Here is a 17,682-nt window from a genome sequence, read left to right on the forward strand (position 1 = left end):
TTGAAAGACTAAAACGATATTAATATTAAGTCAAAGCCTATCAAGTTAAATATGATAATTTCTCACACAATGTCATACGGTGGGTCAAACTCAAATTTTAAATTTACAAATTGTTTCACACCAGCAATGAAACGCCTGATCTTGGCATTGAAACATAATGGTTCGACTCATTGGACATAATCAAAATAATGCTTTGCCAAATATATATATATATATACACACACACACTTTGTTTTTGCGCAGACACAATTATAGCATACCTAGTAAAATATTCGAAATAGAGGATGTTTGGTCACTAATTAGACTCCACGGTCGTGACAATATGAACATTGCATTATTACATATCAAATTGTATTACTTTCTAAAGTTAATTTATTTAATATTATTAAAAGTACTTTTTATCTTAGCTCCTTTTAGAATCAAATGCGCCAAATGGGATCGCACCCACTTAATATTTTTTTTTTATGAATTATGTCAATGATTTATATCCATTTACGGGAGTACATGTTAATCATGCTATGTTTTTTTTTGTATGTATCATGTAATAATAATTATGGTACAATTAGTTACAAAGACGTGCAAGATTAAATTTTAAACAATTTATGAAAAGTAGGTTAGTCAAACGGAAGATTTATTCAACTAATCATATAGGTTAAAAAGTCAATCCCATACTAGAAGTCTACAATGATGTGTTGGTTTTGAGTTTTCTTGTGAACTTCCAAAGTAGGGCATCATTTCACCACATTCTCTTTTTTTTAATCCTTTTTAAAAACATTTTTAAAGCTTAATCCTATTAAGCATAATCAAAAATTAAAAAAAATCCTTTTAAGCATGCATTTCAAAGTACGTGTGTGTACATTTTGATTTACCAAGCATTTATTTTGTACATCATACCACATGTGTCTAAATCTTGCATGGGTAACGCTCTTCATTTAGCATTTAATTTAATCAATTATTTGATTTTTTTTTTAAGACAATACTAATAATTCTCTCTAGTGACTAGGGATGGCAATAGTACCCATAAATCCACCCAAATTCTTAGCCAAAACCTGTCCTTGTGACTAATTTTGTGGGTTGTAGGCAGATTTGGTATTATAAATTGAAACCCCACTAGGTTGCGGGTAGATTTGGTATTAGCTAAATATCCAACAGATACTTGTTTGAATATCCGCCAACCCACAGTTTTTTTAATATTTTTAATTTAATTTTAATTGAAAAAATTTAAATCTAAACATATATAAAGTAAACAATGTAAAGTGCAACTGTGTATGCAAGTTACAACATGAATAAGTCCTAACATGCTTTAATCTAATGTATGGATTATTATATACTTATTATTATTTTGTATGGACTATTATTCTTTAACTTAATGTATGGATTATTTCATTATTATAATTTTGTTTTGTGGATTAGTATTTAAAACTATTATTCTCAAGAAAATATTATAGTAGGAATCGTGTTGGATAGCTACTAATGGTGGTGAATAAAATTAAGATATTCTCTTGAAACTTATGTTGAATGATAATATGAAATGATAATTATTATTTTTAAATACTAATTTGCGGCTTTTTTTACGAATTTGTGTATTCTTAAATTTAAGGATTTGTGTTGGATTGATGTTGAGATTTTAATTTTTCATTTACATTAGTTAAATTTAGAATTGAGTATGTTATGTAAAATTTTAAGTTATTAGTATAAATTTACACATTGAACATTTGTAATTTTAAATATGATAACTAATAAAAAATATGTCGGATACCATTGCGAGTTTAGTAATTATTAAAATTCTCGGATTTTCTTTAAATAAAAAATAAAAAACTCACAATAGGTTGTAAATGGATTTAACAATTTAAATGTTATGCAAGTTTAAGTTCGGTGATGGCGCCACTTCGGCCTTGGCCGAAGTGGTGGGCTCCTGCCCTCACAAGCATTGTGAGGGCAGCGGTTCTAGCCCCCACAAAAGCATTGTGGGGGCTAAATGTTCTTTATATCCTTCTCCCTTGCGAAATACAAGTGGAGTATGGACATCCTCTCCTTTGAGGGGTTATTTGTATTGGGCATGTACTTCATAGAATTCATTGTAATAATGTAAGTCCCAATCATGTATATCTGATTATAAATATCAGTGTAATATCTCTGCTACAATAAGCAGTTGTTGTAAATATTTGTGTAATGTAATAATCTGATGATTAATCAGTCTCAAAAAAAAAAAAAAAATTCGGTGATGGCAAACCTAATACGAACGGTGCCCGTTACCATCCACTAGTGACCAAAAAAGTTAAAAGCATGTATATGTGATTATAAATATCAGTGTAATATCTCTGCTACAATAAGCAGTTATTGTAAATATTTGTGTAATGTAATAATCTGATGATTAATCAGTCTCAAAAAAAAAAAAAAATTCGGTGATGGCAAACCTAATACGAACGGTGCCCGTTACCATCCACTAGTGACCAAAAAAGTTAAAAGCTTGTTCAGGAACGTGCAATAATTTTTAAGTGGCGAGACTGCCACGGCCTTTTTTTTTATTAATAAAGTAAAAGAGAGAGTTAAAGATAATAATAAAATAATAATAAATTCAAATGCTTTATTTTTTACTTTCAGCTACGATTGATATTTTGAATATACGAAAATATATTAAATGAGTTCTGATTCAGTGAATCTCTGCTAGGCAGCACAATATCACTACTACGCAGCTCCGTCGACAATGGTCAAAGGACAATCGGACAAATAGCACACGTGTAGAAATCACTCACCATCACTAACGTCATTGACCTTTGAATTCAATTTTATTAATCATTCTTGCTAAATATACAAAAGAAAAACTTACATGGCTAATGCTAAGTTACATGCATGTACCTTACACCCCTCTCACATGAATAGTAAATGATGTGGGTCCACTTACTATTCATGTGAGAGGATTGTAAGGTACATGCATGTAACTTAGAGGGATCCAACTTACATATGTATTAGTGAATATTTACATTACGAATACACGGTGCGCTCTTTTTAATTTTTATTATCTCGTGGTATTAACAGTTTGACGATAAATTTTAAAATACACATATTGTACCATGTCAGTTATACAACAGTAAATAATATCATAACATATGTGTATTTATTTTATAAACTATCATGCAAGTATTGATTATATTAAATTCAATTACACATGTTATATATATATTAATTAATTATAATACAACAGATGTATTTTAAAATTTGTCCAGTTTGACACTTATCATTTGGCGCTGCCCTGTCAATATTTAATATCATTAGGCGTTACAAAATGAATGCAAATCTGTGCATTGTCACACGACCTTCACATTAACCATTTGGTGCCGCAATGCCAACATTATTATTACACCGTTGCCGTATCACGGACCGTTGGATTCAATGACTTTCCAAGCAAGTAATCAATCACCAACGGAGGGTATATAGAAATAAAAGATACGAAGATCAAAGAGGGTTGCTGTCCGTGGGCCCCACCAACCCTAGTTCTTTTCTTACAACAACACATGCTCAACATGTTTTGTACTATGTTGTAAATGTTAAAAACCCAAGTTGAAAGAAAGGCAAAGGCAAAAGAGGCGAAAAAAACCAAAAACAATTTTGTTAGGCGGAAAAAAAAGAAAAAGAAAAAGAAAACAAAACCAAAAAGCCCTACACTCTAAAATCACACTGCGTGCCTATGTTGACATCGATAGATCATCGAATTCGAAAACAAATTTTTCACTTCTCATTCTCTTTCGTTCCTCTCTAATTTTTTTTTTTCTTTTTCATTTCTCTTCTTCGCTTTTAAAATAATAATACGACGACATCAAACGTAGCATACCCATCGAGAATAAGAAACCAGAGAGGGGAAACGAGAGACAAACAAACAGTTAAATTTCTTGAGGAATTACATTAATCAAAGAGAGAAAGGAGACGAAGGGCTTTTCAAAATTTTTTGTCTTGGGTTTCAGCTTTGTGGGGTTTGCGAGTGGAGTGAGTGAAGATGAGCGGAAGTGGGTCGTCGTCGTCGTCGTCGTCGTCTTCTAGGGTTTCAATTCCGAACAACATGAAGAAGATGATCCAAAATATAAAGGAGATCACGGGCAATCACAGTGAAGATGAGATTTATGCAATGCTTAAAGAATGTTCTATGGATCCTAATGAAACTGCTCAAAGACTCCTCTTTCAGGGTATTTTTAGCTTCCCTGTTCCTTTTTTTTTTTTTATGTGGGTTCATCTTGAATTCCTGATTTCTTGTTGTCCTTTTCTGTGATCCGTGCTTCCAGCTCTTTGTTTACTCATCTGGCTTTTTCGGGATTTTTCTAGTTAGGTTTTTGGTGAAGTGGGGATTTAGTGGTTTTTTTTTTGTTGATTTTGCTTTGATGTTTTTTTCTTTTGCATTTGATGTACTTATTTCATTGTAGGGCTGTATTAGATTTGTTTCTATGATTATGCTTGTGCCCCCTGAATTTTTTTTTTGTTGGCTTTTTTAACTTTATTTTGTTTGGAAGAAATTTTTAGTTTGTTTATATGGGTTTTTAGAATTTCACATTTCTGTTACTTCAAATGGGTTATCTTAACCGTTAAGAAAAGGGAAAAGAAAAAGAAAAAGAGGTTCTCTTGGTCTTTGTGTTGAAATTCTTGTTTTTTTTCCCTATTCTGTAACTCTCTCTGGTTTTGGAAGGTAGTCAATTGATATTTTGTTGGATACGATTGAATGTAATTTTTGGGTTTCTGATTGTTAAATGAAAAGAAGCTTTTAGGTCTATGATATCCATATGACGGGAATTTGGTATAGGTCATTCTGAGAGTTGCTGAAATTTGAACTTCTGTTGGACTTAGGCTGATTATGTGTCTATGGTGATGCACCTGTTGGCACTTGGTAGTGAGGGAAATATTCACCTTGTGTGTCTGGAAGAAATAGTCTCTGTCTTGGTAGCTCAGAGGAAATGATAATTTGGTGATTGGTTTAACTATTTCACTGCACTTTGTTAGTTTTAGTGTGGCTTCTGTGACCCATAATGATGAGTTTGAAATGATTGGTTCTCAGACTTTCTTACAAGGCTTCAACATGGTGTCACATACGGAATTGATATCATATTATGAACTGCTTAGGTAACGGCAACTTACTAAAGATACCGTGATGTTGCTTAAAGATTTGCTCCTCTTATCATCAGTCATTGTTTTGTGGCCATCAAATCGCTTCCTTATACTATTTTCTGGTTGACATTTGGCATTTGTGTTTATGATATTTACTGTTTGTGTGATTGACGCATGTTTTATAATTTTTTCTTTACTTCTTCTGGCCCCTTTTATTATCTTATTTCTCCCTTCTTGAACCGAGATCAGTAGTTTATATGTGTGGTTTTACAGATCCATTTCATGAGGTGAAAAGGAAACGCGACAAGAGAAAAGAGGTTAGTATTTTTTTTTTCTTTTTGGTGGGGTCATAAGTTGATGTTTTTCTAAGTTTGCATATTGTGTATTTTAGGGCATCTGATCCATTTCATATGATCAAGTGTGTTTTTGTTTGAAACATTCAAGTTAATGTTTTTTTAATGTCTATGTGTCTGTTCTTCATCATGGTAAAATACATTTGGCTAAATATGTTTGTGAGGATAAAATTAGATGAGGTGCTGGTTGTAACTTTGATAATTGTATGCTGTAAAGAGCTTTGAAGTTCTAGTGCTGTAACTTTTCATATGCATTATATAGATTTTTCTTTTCTTTTCGGGTTTCTTTTCCATTATCTCATCTTTTTCTGGTTGCAATCTGCTGACTAACGCATTGAGGATGTGATGAATATTTGCTCTTTTCCTTCTTCAGATTCAGATTTAAGCTTCTGTATTCTCTTTATTGTTGCAGAATGTGAACAACAGAGAGCCTACAGAATCTCGGTGGAGGCCCGGCTCACAGGGAAGGGGAAGTAGGGGTGGCCGGGTGAATTTCTCCCCTCGTTACCCATCACATGGTAAACAAAAGCACAACCTTTTCACAATTATCCACTTTGGGTCTGCTTTTGCTTCCCTATGCAGTGGGCTTTTTCTTCTCCCTTGATGTCCTGGTGTTTTCCAACTAGTTTATACACACATCCCACCTAGGAAAGTTAGTTTTTCTCAAAGCATATTTTTTTTGGTCCCTGTGGATAACCTTATCAACATTTAGTTACTATTTCAAATCAATGCATTACTGTTCCTATAATAAAAATTATCATTGCTGGGCTGTATTCTGCCATCTGAAAATTAAAGTGTTGATTGTGCTGCATTTACTTTTTTTTGCTTGTACTGTCCTCATAGTCAGCTTTGATTAGCACTGGCAGATGACAACTCATTTTGGGAAGGTGTGTGAAACAGTGCTTCTCAGCTCAGTTTTGTTTTAACATATATTTGGTTCTCTAAGAAAATGTTGGTGGGTTTTGACTTGAACGTGTTCTCTACCAGTTGCTTTGGATAGTTCTGAGGTGGTGTTGTTGCAGTCATGCTTCTTTGGAAACTATTTCAGTTTGGAGTTGTTGTGATACAAAAAGATTGTCTTTATTACTGAACTAGAGTTTAATGGGACATAATTTGTTGCTTTTGTTGGGGAAAAGAAATTATGACATTCTAAGACCATTTATTTGCTTACTAATTTTTGTCTATGTGCTGCTTGCCAGATGCAGGTGGTGGCAAGAATTCGGTCACTGGAAGGGACAATGGAACGGGTCAAGTTGCAGAAAAGGGTGCTGGTCCATCCTTGGCAACCTATCAGGAAACCAAAAACAAAGAAACAACTCCGGTGGCAAGGTGAGTACTGTCATTAATTGGACTGTCGTTTGCAGTTCTAGTCTTTTTTATCTACTAGCAGGACTCTTAAATGCAGGATGATACAGTTTGCTTAATTTTTTTAATAACCTTGCAGCTCTATCACTGTCATGACCAATGGTCCTAGTGGTGAAGCTTCTGGAAGCACTAATGTTGTGAATGCCTATGATATGCTTGGTGGAAGTGGATTAAATCAACCAGAAGCGAGTGCATCGACTGTTGGCATTAGTAAGTTGGGAAGTGTTCCTTCGACTGTTGATGCAAACAAAAATCCTGCCATTGCGTATGGTGCTGAACCAATACAGGGGCGGCCTGCAGGAAGTTCCAGCACATCATCTTCATCAACAGTCTGTTTCTCGTCTTCGGATCCCGTTCTGGTGCCATCTAATGATTCACGTCTCCCTGGTGCAGTGGGTGCAATTAAACGTGAAGTAGGTAGCCATCGAACTCCTAGTGAGCCAACTGGTGAGGATTTTGAAATTCTTATTTGGTGTGACTAATCTTTTCTCTAGTGATGTGATAAACTCTGATTAACTAATCTTTTCTCTAGTGATGTGATAAACTCTGATTAGCTTTGTCCATGGCTGACAGCAGCTTCTGAGATTGGTAACTCATTTATGCATGGAAAGATGCCAAGCAACTCCCAAGGTGTTGTGAAAACTCAGCTTACTGAGTCCTCCCAACCTTCATCTGTACCAATCCACAATGTCTCATCAGTTAGTCGACCTCCATCTAATTATGGTAGCCGTTCGCAAGAAATAGTTGGTTCCCAGAAAGGTATTATCTTGGATAAACCCTGTATGCCTCAACTGTTGTTATGTAAATTTTGGAGCAATGTGAGGCGGCTAAGAAAAAAAATGTCTCAAAGTTGGAATATGAGGTTACAAATAATTTCTGCTTGATATTATAAGTTTACATATTCTTCTAAGGTTTATTGATAGCTAGATGGCTTTCCCTAGATAAAAGTAATAATCACTCCTCTCTGTAACAGTCGGTTCTAATAAGGAGTGGAAACCAAAGCCCACAAACTCAAATGCTGCTCAAGGGCCTGGAACGGCTGCTGCATCTGAGGTTCCAACTGTTTTAGTTGAAGCCACTGGCCAATCACATCCTGTCTCTAGTTCTCTTGATACGGAGGAAGCAACTTCTAAATTGCAGACTAGGCTTGAGGAATTACATCTTCCACAACGTCAACATGTTATAATTCCAAACCATATCCATGTCCCAGAATCTGAAAGAACCAAGTTGAGTTTTGGAAGTTTCGATGCTAGTTTTGGAGTCACTTCAAATTATGTCGGTGGTCAAGAGAGTGAAAAGAGCTCTACGCCTGTGTCTGAGACTTCACAGGTTATTGAAGAAACTGCGGAGGAGCAAGCTGCAAGGTTTGTAACTATGTGTTTTTTTCTTTAGGTTTCAATCTGAAAATGGATTGTTTAGTCATCCATCCTTCCCCCCTTTCCCTTCAAATGTTTAAAGAAAAAATAATGCCTGATTAGTCCTTTGGAAGCCTATCCTTGTGGTGCTAATGATGATGCTAATTTACTGCAGATCTAGAATCTGATCATTTTTATGAAGATTGTGGTAATTGTTTCAAGTACTAGGCAATTTTATGTGTCTATATCTGGATTTATGGCAATGCCTAAATTTGTCATTATAATTTTTTGTTTAATAAGCAACTATGGGTAGCTATATGTAGATCAACACTAGCCCTTTCGTTAATCATTCATTGCATTGTTGGTTTTTTTATATTTGAACCTCTGTTGGACTTAGCTATTCGAGTTTTGCTGTTTAGAACATGAAAACAAACTGGTATCTAGTCCTATCTCCTCATCCATGTTGGAATTGAAATGTATATTGTTTGATCCAGCAATCAGAACACGTTGACAGCTGCTGAGGTTGGCAATTACCCTGATCATCCACAATCACCAACTCATGTACAAGAAAATTTGTCTGGGGAGGGTGATGTCTCAGCCAATGCTGTTACAGAGTATACTGAATCCAAGCAAGACACTGAATCGCTGTCTGGAGGTCAACAATACTCGATGGTTCATACTTCTCCTAACTACAGTTTTGGTCTTGTGCCTCCCATGCTAGGGAATCAGTTTGCATCATTTGAGAACTCCGACTCTCAAGCACGTGATGTTTCTCGGCTTCCAAGCTTTGTAGTAAGCCTTCAAATTTCTGCTCTGTACCTTATCTAGCAAGATTATTTACTTGAAAAAAATTTTGTGGCTTCACTTTTTACTGTCAAGATAATTCTTCACATTTCCAATGAGGTGTGTGTGTGTAATTGAATTTGACTTGATGTTTGAACCTTGTAGTAATTAGTAAACTTGTATGATCCCTGAGTAGGTGATTGTCATTTGAAACAGGTTTGCATTATCATTGATTTGTCATTTGAATGTTCTTTTATCTAGGTCCAACAACCATTTGATCCAGCTAGCTATTATGCCCAATTCTACCGATCAGGTGCTGATGGCGATGGTCGAGTTTCTCCATTTACTTCACCAGGAGTTGCAAACAAATACAATGGGAATATTGCGGTGTTGCCACCACAGACTTCTCAGTCTCCTCAAGAGGTTTTCACAAACTAAGAACCTTTTGATAATGTTTCACTTCTCAATTGAAAAATTTACATATTTTTATTTTCTAGATAAATTTAATTAGTTAAAGCGGTTATCTAAGCGTTGCTTGTTGTCCGAATCTTTTTAAGATTTCTGCGGCATGGTTTCAATCTTCCATTTTCATGTTGAGATGATCATAGGCCTAATACCCATTCATTCATGGGTATGATGATAGTGTTAGTAACTACGAGGCTTGTGTATAATTTTCCTGTTAAAATTGGCTGGATGGATGTGGTTGTTTGGTGGTCTGGGCTATATGTTTGAGACTTTTTAACCTGCTTCTGTCTGTGTGTGTATTGGACATATCATGTGTGTGCTGGTTGCTTGTTCGAGCATTTTTGAGTGTCATATATATACTTATCTGGAATTTTAGTGAGGTCAGTGGTGATAATCATAGAATAATAAAGCATTTTGTTTGTGGCAGTAGTTCTCTTCAGTGTGACAGCAATCATTTTGGTTCTTTGTTGGTTGATCATGTTGCCTGCTTAGGATTTAGGGGCTCAATCCTCCAAATAATGTGCTTTTGCACAAACAAAATGCCTCTGCTTTTGGATGACCTAAATATATGACTGTGTGTGCTGCCCCCTTGGATTATTTTTTTGACATGGGCAAGTGTCTCACATCTTCATGATTGTTATAGGTAACTCACTGTAACAGATATAGATTCCATGTGCTTTGTAGTATTAGTGTGAGATTCTTGGGGGTGGTTACTGGTTAGCTGGCATGGAAATTGTACATTCTAATTTGCTTTTGGTGCTGTGGTTGGTTGAAATGTGCATCAAGTTCCTCTCTATGAATAATGAGTTCTCCCATAAAATAATTCATAATGTTTGTTCTTGGTTTTCTGCTAACTTGATCATTTGGTTGCACTTTTGTTGTAATGAATTATAGGTCCAGCTTACATTTTGCATAAGCAAAATTCCTTCTGGGATTATAGGTCTAGCTTTCATGTTTTTCTTCTTAATACAAGTTTCTTTGTTTACTATCTCCCCCCCCCCCCCCCCCCCAACAAAAAAAAGGGGGCCTCTTGGGATGTTGGAAATTCATTCCACTTCCAAATCAAATGCTTGTGTTGTTACATATTGAATGTCTGAACATCAATTTGACATGCATATACTCATGCTAAATATGTACTCGCGTTGATGTTTATGTACTTGAGTTGGATCTGATGCTTGTGTGTCTGTTTGTAGAGTGGGAACTCTTTAGTGATGTCTACAGCAGGTCCAAGTCCATTGGTGACTCAAGGTGCTGGGCTCGTGCAGAGTTCAATAGCTGTGACTCAGCAACCACTTCCTGTTTTCCGTCCTCCAACTGGAATACACATATCTCCTTATCCTCCAAACTACATTCCCTACGGCCCCTATTTCTCCCCCTTTTATGTTCCACCCATCCACCAATATTTAAGTAATGGTGCATTTCCTCAGCAACCTCAAGCTGGCAGTGTGTATCCATCTCCACAGGCAGCAGCTGGCACTGGTGCAAAATTTTCACTTCCACAATACAAACCAGGAACAAATACAGGAAACTCAGCTCATATTGGAATGCCAAGTGGGTATGCTCCATATGGTTCTTCCCCTGCTGGCTATGCTCCTAGTTCTACTGCAGCAGCTGGAAATTCAACTGCTAATGAAGATCTTGGTGCATCCCAGTTCAAGGAAAGTAATGTCTACATGACTGGACAGCAGGTTAACTTAATTTTCTATGCCGTCGTCCATTCCTCTGTGTTGATTAAGGGATCATATTTAAATGATTTCCCTCTATATACTGTTGTAATGCACACTGTTTGAAGAGTGATGGATTTGATGCTTTTCTGCAGAGTGAAGGTTCTGCCATGTGGATGGCTGGTGGTGGTCGAGAGATACCCAGCTTGCCAGCTAATTCATTTTACAATCTTCCTCCCCAAGGTCAGCATGTAACTTTTGCTCCAACACAGGCTGGTCATGGCACCTTTGCTGGTATATATCACCCTGCACAAGCAGTTACAGCAGCAGCTGTACACCCACTTCTGCAACAATCTCAAACAATGGCTGGAGCTGTTGAAATGGGGGGACCTGCTGCCAGTGTTTATCAGCAGCCCCAGCATGCACAGATCAACTGGCCCAGTAACTACTGAAACAGAGGATGACTTTTCGTTTCTCTTCTTTTCTTTTCTTTTCTTTTTTTTTTTTTTTGTAAACCTGGAAAACAAGAAATTCAAGCCAATCTTGGAATATTTTTGGGAACTCCAATGAGTTTGGTTGGTGGGGAACGTCAAGAAGATATGGCAGCAGATGGACTTGAGAGTGTAAATCTGTGGAAAGAGGCGGGAGAAAATTTGCCAGTACCATCTTCTTGTTGCCTGGGTTGAGGACATAAAAGGTGCAGTTCACCTGTAACTGATGTTGACCATTTTAAGTTAGTGAAGGTATCATGCGTAGGTTCTTGCTGCTGCTATATGTTGTTACCGATTTTTCATTTTCGTAGTTTCATTCTCTTTCCTCATCTTAAAACTCTTGGAAGTCTACTAGAATTTACCATTGAGTGGTGAGAATATTTTACATTCTTTTTTCTTTTTATATTTGAGGTTTAATAGGGCTTTGGAAGGTAAGATATAAGTGGGTGGAGAAAATTTTCCATTACTTTTTCTTGTCATTCTGCAGTCTTACCTGTAAAGTGAATTTTGATAGCAAGAAAAAGATGTACTGAATTGTTGTAATTGGTAAAGCAGAAGTGAACATTTCAATTGTTCTAGTTGACATTCATAGTAAAGCTTTTCATCGGTGTAGATATAGGATTGTGGCAGAAAGGTAGTAAGTATGCTGGTGGCTGAGGGTTATCCTTTTTGGCCTTTAAGAACTCATATTGATTGAAATGAAGGCGACGGAGTTCCCAGTTGTTTTTCAATTAAAAGTGTAGTTTATTTATTTATTAACCCTAATCTTCCATGCACATGTTTACTTCCTTTTTTAGTGAACACACGACTTTTGAGTTTTGGTAATTAGTTTCATACAATTAGTTCCCTGCGTGTCATGGAATGAATAGTGGGATATGCCTTTGTGCTGTGGTTATGTTGCAGGCGGATTCTGAGGTGATGCATCCAACACACACATAACAACAAAAACAAGGCCAGCAGCGGCTCCCTATTGAATTCTGAACTTTTGACTCAAGTCGGCATGATTTTTATTTTTATTTTTATTCTTATTTTTGCCTCTTGAATCCATCGGTATTCCTGGCTATGAAAGAGAAGTTCAACTTCTAGCCGAATTAACTATATTAACTGCCATTCCAAATATGTTGAAGAAGCTCCTCAAAGTCCATAAACGCACTACCCCTTTCCCCAAAGTTCCCCCTAAGCCAGCAACAGGTGCTGCTTCAACTCCATCAGAGAGCCCCTCGGCCTTGAAAATTGTTCATGCAGGTGGGTTTGTTGAGTGCTGTTACATGGCAATACCTGCTGTTATAATTTTGGAGAAGTACCCTTCCTGCAAACTAGGTAGGCGTGAAGTTTTCAGGCGGCCGTGGGATTCAGTTGTCCGGCCAGAAGAACTTCTCACCCTTGGTGAAAAGTTCTTTCTTGTCCCACGTCGTACTGTGAGGAAGCTGCGGCGAAGGGTCAAAAAGCTTGATGGTCATAGAGAAGTTTCTAGCAATTCTTTTGCATCAAAGTCTTGCGTTGATGTTTGCGTTGACAAGGTTTCTAGCAAAAGCAATGATTTTCCAAGCACATCTTTTTGTCAACAGAGTGAAGCTACTGTTTCTGCTGAGAAAACTGCTTCCGAAAGGAAAAGTGCTGTTAAGATTCGTTGGCATTGAAGAGAAGGATAGTCACCTGGAGGACGATCCCGGGAATAAGAGCTTGAATTCTCGGCCTCATGAAGCAAAGAGGAGGCCAAGAAATGCAGCAGCAGCATCATGGCGACCATCACTTGTGGCAATCTGTGAAAAGAAATGATGAATAGGGTTCTGCAAAAGTGCAAACATGTGAAAAATTCTCACCATACTAATCTCATCCTTCCCTTTTTAACAACATTTAACACTTTCAATCAACTCAGACATTATCAAATTCAGTAGAGTCTAATTAAACTTCACTTTCATATGTTCTTTACTCCAATCCGTGAACACTTACGTATTGATTTCTTAAGTCTTGTAGTTGGATGACTTGACATATTGAAATCATCTGTTGTTAAACTCACCAAACTTACTGTATGTCGACAGCATTCTACTTCATTTTTCTTGTATCTTGGCGTTATATCCAAGCCGACGGTTGGCTTTTTTTAACATAAAGTAATCTCGCTAATGACCCTAATGTCTATTCTTTGTCCACCCTTTGATTTGTATTAGTTCACATCAGATGTTAACATAAAAAATAAATAATAATAAGAAGCCCTAAATCTCAACAAAAGATCCGTTTTACTATGATACTAATTGTTGTTTCTTCTCAACAAAATTTTTTTAGTAAATAAATAAAAAGCCGTGTCACTTCAGTGTCTGATATTACCCGTAACTACTACTTTATATAAGTCTTCATGTGGACAAATCTTAAAAGATTAACTGTCAATCCTGTTCAGTGGATGCGGTGGGGGCATTTTTAACAAAGCGCAAGTCATTGGTAAAATTTTTTCACATGAAATAAAGAGAGAAATGATTATTTTTCTCTTGAAACTTTCTGGGTTTTTGGTATGTTTTGTTTTGTAGTGGTTGTTTGGGCTTTTAGACAGAACCCAAACTCAAAACATGATCGTCACAAGATAAAGAAGGAAAGCCAGCAAGCAAAAAACACCCCTTCAAAGGCACACAGCCAAAGAAATAGCCATGGGGCATGAAGAGAACAAAAACAAAGCGGCGACAGACCAAGAAGAAGAAGCATGGAACCAAAGGAAGCAAGCTCTTATTGAGGAATTATCAGACAAGTTAATAAATGGAGATCTTGAGACCAAAATAGAAGCAGCTAGAGATATCAGAAAAGTTGTTAAAAAGTCATCTTTAAAGACAAGATCAGAGTTTGCAGCTGCTGGTGTGGTTCAACCTTTGGTGTTGATGCTTGTTTCTCCTAATCTTGATGCCATTGAATCCTCTCTCCTTGCCCTCCTCAATCTCGCTGTTAGAAATGAACGGTTTGTTTCCCACATGTCTCATATTATATCTTCATTTTGCTTCAGGATGACTGCTTTGATTTTTGTTTTCCATTTTGTTTCAGGATGACTGCTTTGATTTTTCTTTTCATTTAATAGTTAAACTAGTGGAAGTTTTGGTTTCATTAAGAGAAGTGACAGATGAAGATATGAACAATAAGCAATCTGAGAAATGACAAAATAGGTAAAAGGAATGTGTAGGGAAAGTAAATATATTGATTCTGTGCAGTTGTGGTTCTGGGTTGAAAGAAATTAGTGGTGGAAATGACAAAAGCCAGCTTTTTATTTCGGATTTGTTGGATGGAACAGCTGAGCGCTTTTTGATCCAAAATAGAGAGAGTTGTGAGAATTCACTGCTTGATTGTTATTGATGCTATTCTTTTGTTGGGAATCACCAAGAGGTGTCGAGGTTTTCATGGAGACTTATTTTGAGGGCTATGCAAGGAGATTAAATCTCATGGGGCCTTTGTGGCAATTGTCCAACACTAGGTAGTTGATTGAAAGAGTTGAAAATTTTCATTTTGATTATGTTGCTGCTGTTAAAAGATATATGTGGGATCAATTGGTGAGAAGAATCTGTTTCTGAACCAAGACACAACGTTTTAAGTCCCAGTGATTTCCGATTGCTTTGGGTCGAAATTTTCAAATTAGATTCACTTACAGATTTAGTTCTGGGTTTTGCTTGAATATATCAAGTTTAGTTTCTGCACGCTTTGTTTCCTATCTTTTGTTGTCCCTTAAATGAAGAACAAGCTTTGCGATATCAATAGAGTTTCTTTTCTTCTGTTTTTGCAATTCTAATTTCTAACTGTGGATATTTTTTGGTTGAAGAAAATATGAGTTGATTACGTGACGATGGGCAGTCCGCACGGATGCCAAATATGCATTTTTCTCTATGTATTTGCTTAATTGTTTTCATTTCGTATGATTGTTTTCTAATTACCAATTTTGTGTTATCCTTGTTCTTTTTCTCTTTGGTTGGTAATGCCATGCACATTTTTTAGTCTGCCATGAATTATCTCATTCTGTTCTTTCCCCACTATTTATCAGAAACAAAGTCAAGATAGCAACAGCCGGCGCCATCCCCCCACTTGTGGAGCTTCTTAAGTTCCAAAATGGTACGTTGAGGGAATTAGCCGCAGCCGCGATCTTAACTCTCTCAGCTGCTGCACCCAATAAGCCAGCCATTGCTGCTTCTGGAGCTGCACCTCTTCTGGTACAGATTCTCCACTCTGGAAGTGTTCAGGGAAGAGTTGATGCTGTTACAGCCCTACACTATCTCTCCACCTGTAAAGAGAATTCCAGTCCAATTGTAGATGCTACAGCGGTTCCCCCTTTAATCAATCTTCTGAAAGATTGCAAGAAATATTCAAAGTTTGCTGAGAAGGCTACAGCATTGCTTGAAATCCTTTCCAGCTCAGAAGAAGGGCGAATTGCAATCACAAATTCAGATGGTGGGATATTAACCCTTGTAGAGACTGTTGAAGATGGATCACTTGTCAGCACACAACATGCAGTTGGAGCGCTTCTTTCTTTATGCCAGAGCTGTCGGGATAAGTACAGACAACTCATTCTCAAAGAAGGTGCAATCCCAGGGCTTCTGCGACTGACGGTAGAGGGTACCTTTGAAGCTCAAGAAAGAGCTCGGACACTTCTAGACTTGCTGAGAGACACTCCACAAGAAAAGAGATTGAGTTCCTCAGTTTTGGAGAAAATTGTTTACGACATAGCTGCACGGGTTGATGGAGCAGATAAAGCTGCTGAAACCGCCAAGAGATTATTACAGGACATGGTACAAAGAAGTATGGAGCTGAGTATGACACGGATCCAACAAAGAGCTGCATCTTCTGCACCCTCTAAGATTCCATCTGCGTAAACAAGAAAATGGCTGCAAGTTTTCATCCGTATATACCTTGTGCTGGCAGTTAAACCTCATGTACTCTTTCTGGATCACCATCCAAGAGAGTTGTTGAAGTAGATTTCATTAGAATGCCTACCCATCCATAGGAGGTAATATTGTCTCCTCATAGTGGGGTCTTGTATAGCTTACCCTTGATCATGTTTGTATAAAAATCACTTCCAAGTTTTATACTAGTACATTTTCCCTGATCACAAATTTTGTAGGCAAAGCAGCACTTGTAAGGTTGTAAGGGCCACACACATTATTCAGATTTTGTGGACTTTGTTAAGAGCTGATATTAACGTCCAGTTTCAAGATGTGTTACTGGTCAATTGATATCATCTTTCATTTTGGGAATACACGAGGGAAATTGGAAAAAAATAGCCCTTCTGTTACATGAATTTCTTGTTGAAAAGTAATTTGTTGTGATATTAAAAAAAAAAAAAAAAAAAAAAAACCTTTGTGTTTGTGCCTCTTATGGATATCATTAAATCAACTTTACCCAAAGAAGCAAATGAGGATCTCAAACAGAGACCAGAGCCGGGGTGGGGGGGTCCCTCGTTCACTGTTGGACCATTTCTTGCCGGTCATTATTTATTATTATTGACCCTAAAAGCAAGTAACTTTTGGACCATTTTACTTTACATGAGTCATGACCTGATTAATCTGCAAGTAAAAAGAAACTTCCGTGATGGAAAAGGTAGAAGAATACACTGAAAAGGGCTTCCCCTTCCTTGCATTGGAAAACTGTTTGTTCATCAGTTGTTATGATGATTGAGATTTGAGACTTCACCCAAAGCTATTTCAAGTGATTAAATTATAAAGCATCCTTCAAATTTTCCCCTAAAATCAGATACCATAGCAATAAAATACGTTATCCACCGACAATAGAATAAAAATAAAAATGAAGTGTTAAACCAAGATTATGTTTCTTTAAAAATTAATGGCACATCAGATACATTCTACAAGCTCTTTACAGTTTAAAACAACAAAATTACCCACACTCCTGAGGCATGTAATGAAAAATTTGTTAAAAATTATATGTAAGTTAAGAGTTAGATGTTGAAGTTCGGGTCCAAATGTTGGTCGGTAGTGGATACCATTCGATTTGATTTGGTAGGCTAAGAACGAACCAAACTTAAACTAATTGGTTCATAATTTTGAGAATAAAAAACAAACCAAACATTAGAATCGAATTAAATTAAACTAAATTAATTCTGTTTGGTTCGGTTCTATGGTTTAGTTAGATTTTATTT

The 17,682-nt window shown here is 36.6% G+C and overlaps 2 protein-coding genes across 3 annotated transcripts; both read left to right on the forward strand.

Moving 5' to 3' along the window:
- Positions 1–3,593: 3,593 nt before the first annotated feature.
- Positions 3,594–11,896, forward strand: LOC18052233 (GBF-interacting protein 1-like). Of its 2 annotated transcripts, none has more exons than XM_006447768.2 (11): positions 3,594–4,181; positions 5,365–5,408; positions 5,857–5,962; positions 6,644–6,773; positions 6,889–7,256; positions 7,383–7,568; positions 7,783–8,173; positions 8,659–8,956; positions 9,209–9,370; positions 10,606–11,100; positions 11,232–11,896. In XM_006447768.2, the coding sequence occupies exons 1-11, from the start codon at positions 3,995–3,997 to the stop codon at positions 11,526–11,528; spliced, it is 2,664 nt and encodes an 887-aa protein (XP_006447831.1). In that variant the 5' UTR covers positions 3,594–3,994; the 3' UTR covers positions 11,529–11,896. The 2 variants fall into 2 exon arrangements, with proteins under 2 accessions (XP_006447831.1, XP_006447832.1); XM_006447769.2 differs by having other exon boundaries at positions 7,386–7,568.
- Positions 11,897–13,979: 2,083 nt separating this feature from the next.
- On the forward strand, positions 13,980–16,821 carry LOC18052235 (U-box domain-containing protein 3). Its single transcript, XM_006447771.2, has 2 exons — positions 13,980–14,508; positions 15,577–16,821. Exons 1-2 carry the CDS (start codon positions 14,207–14,209, stop codon positions 16,400–16,402), a joined length of 1,128 nt encoding a protein of 375 aa, XP_006447834.1. The 5' UTR covers positions 13,980–14,206; the 3' UTR covers positions 16,403–16,821.
- Positions 16,822–17,682: the final 861 nt, after the last annotated feature.

Source organism: Citrus clementina, unplaced genomic scaffold, assembly GCF_000493195.1.
Source record: "Citrus clementina cultivar Clemenules unplaced genomic scaffold, Citrus_clementina_v1.0 scaffold_2, whole genome shotgun sequence".
Taxonomy (NCBI): domain Eukaryota; kingdom Viridiplantae; phylum Streptophyta; class Magnoliopsida; order Sapindales; family Rutaceae; genus Citrus; species Citrus x clementina.

Excerpts from the sequence above, each read along its gene's own strand:
- LOC18052233 (XM_006447768.2), top strand. The coding sequence starts at position 3,995 with ATGAGCGGAAGTGGGTCGTCGTCGTCGTCGTCGTCGTCTTCTAGGGTT. Across the intron at positions 7,257-7,382 it reads AACTCCTAGTGAGCCAACTG|CAGCTTCTGAGATTGGTAAC; the intron begins GTGAGGATTTTG and ends CATGGCTGACAG. Across the intron at positions 11,101-11,231 it reads TCTACATGACTGGACAGCAG|AGTGAAGGTTCTGCCATGTG; the intron begins GTTAACTTAATT and ends GCTTTTCTGCAG.
- LOC18052235 (XM_006447771.2), top strand. The coding sequence starts at position 14,207 with ATGGGGCATGAAGAGAACAAAAACAAAGCGGCGACAGACCAAGAAGAA. Across the intron at positions 14,509-15,576 it reads CTCGCTGTTAGAAATGAACG|AAACAAAGTCAAGATAGCAA; the intron begins GTTTGTTTCCCA and ends ACTATTTATCAG.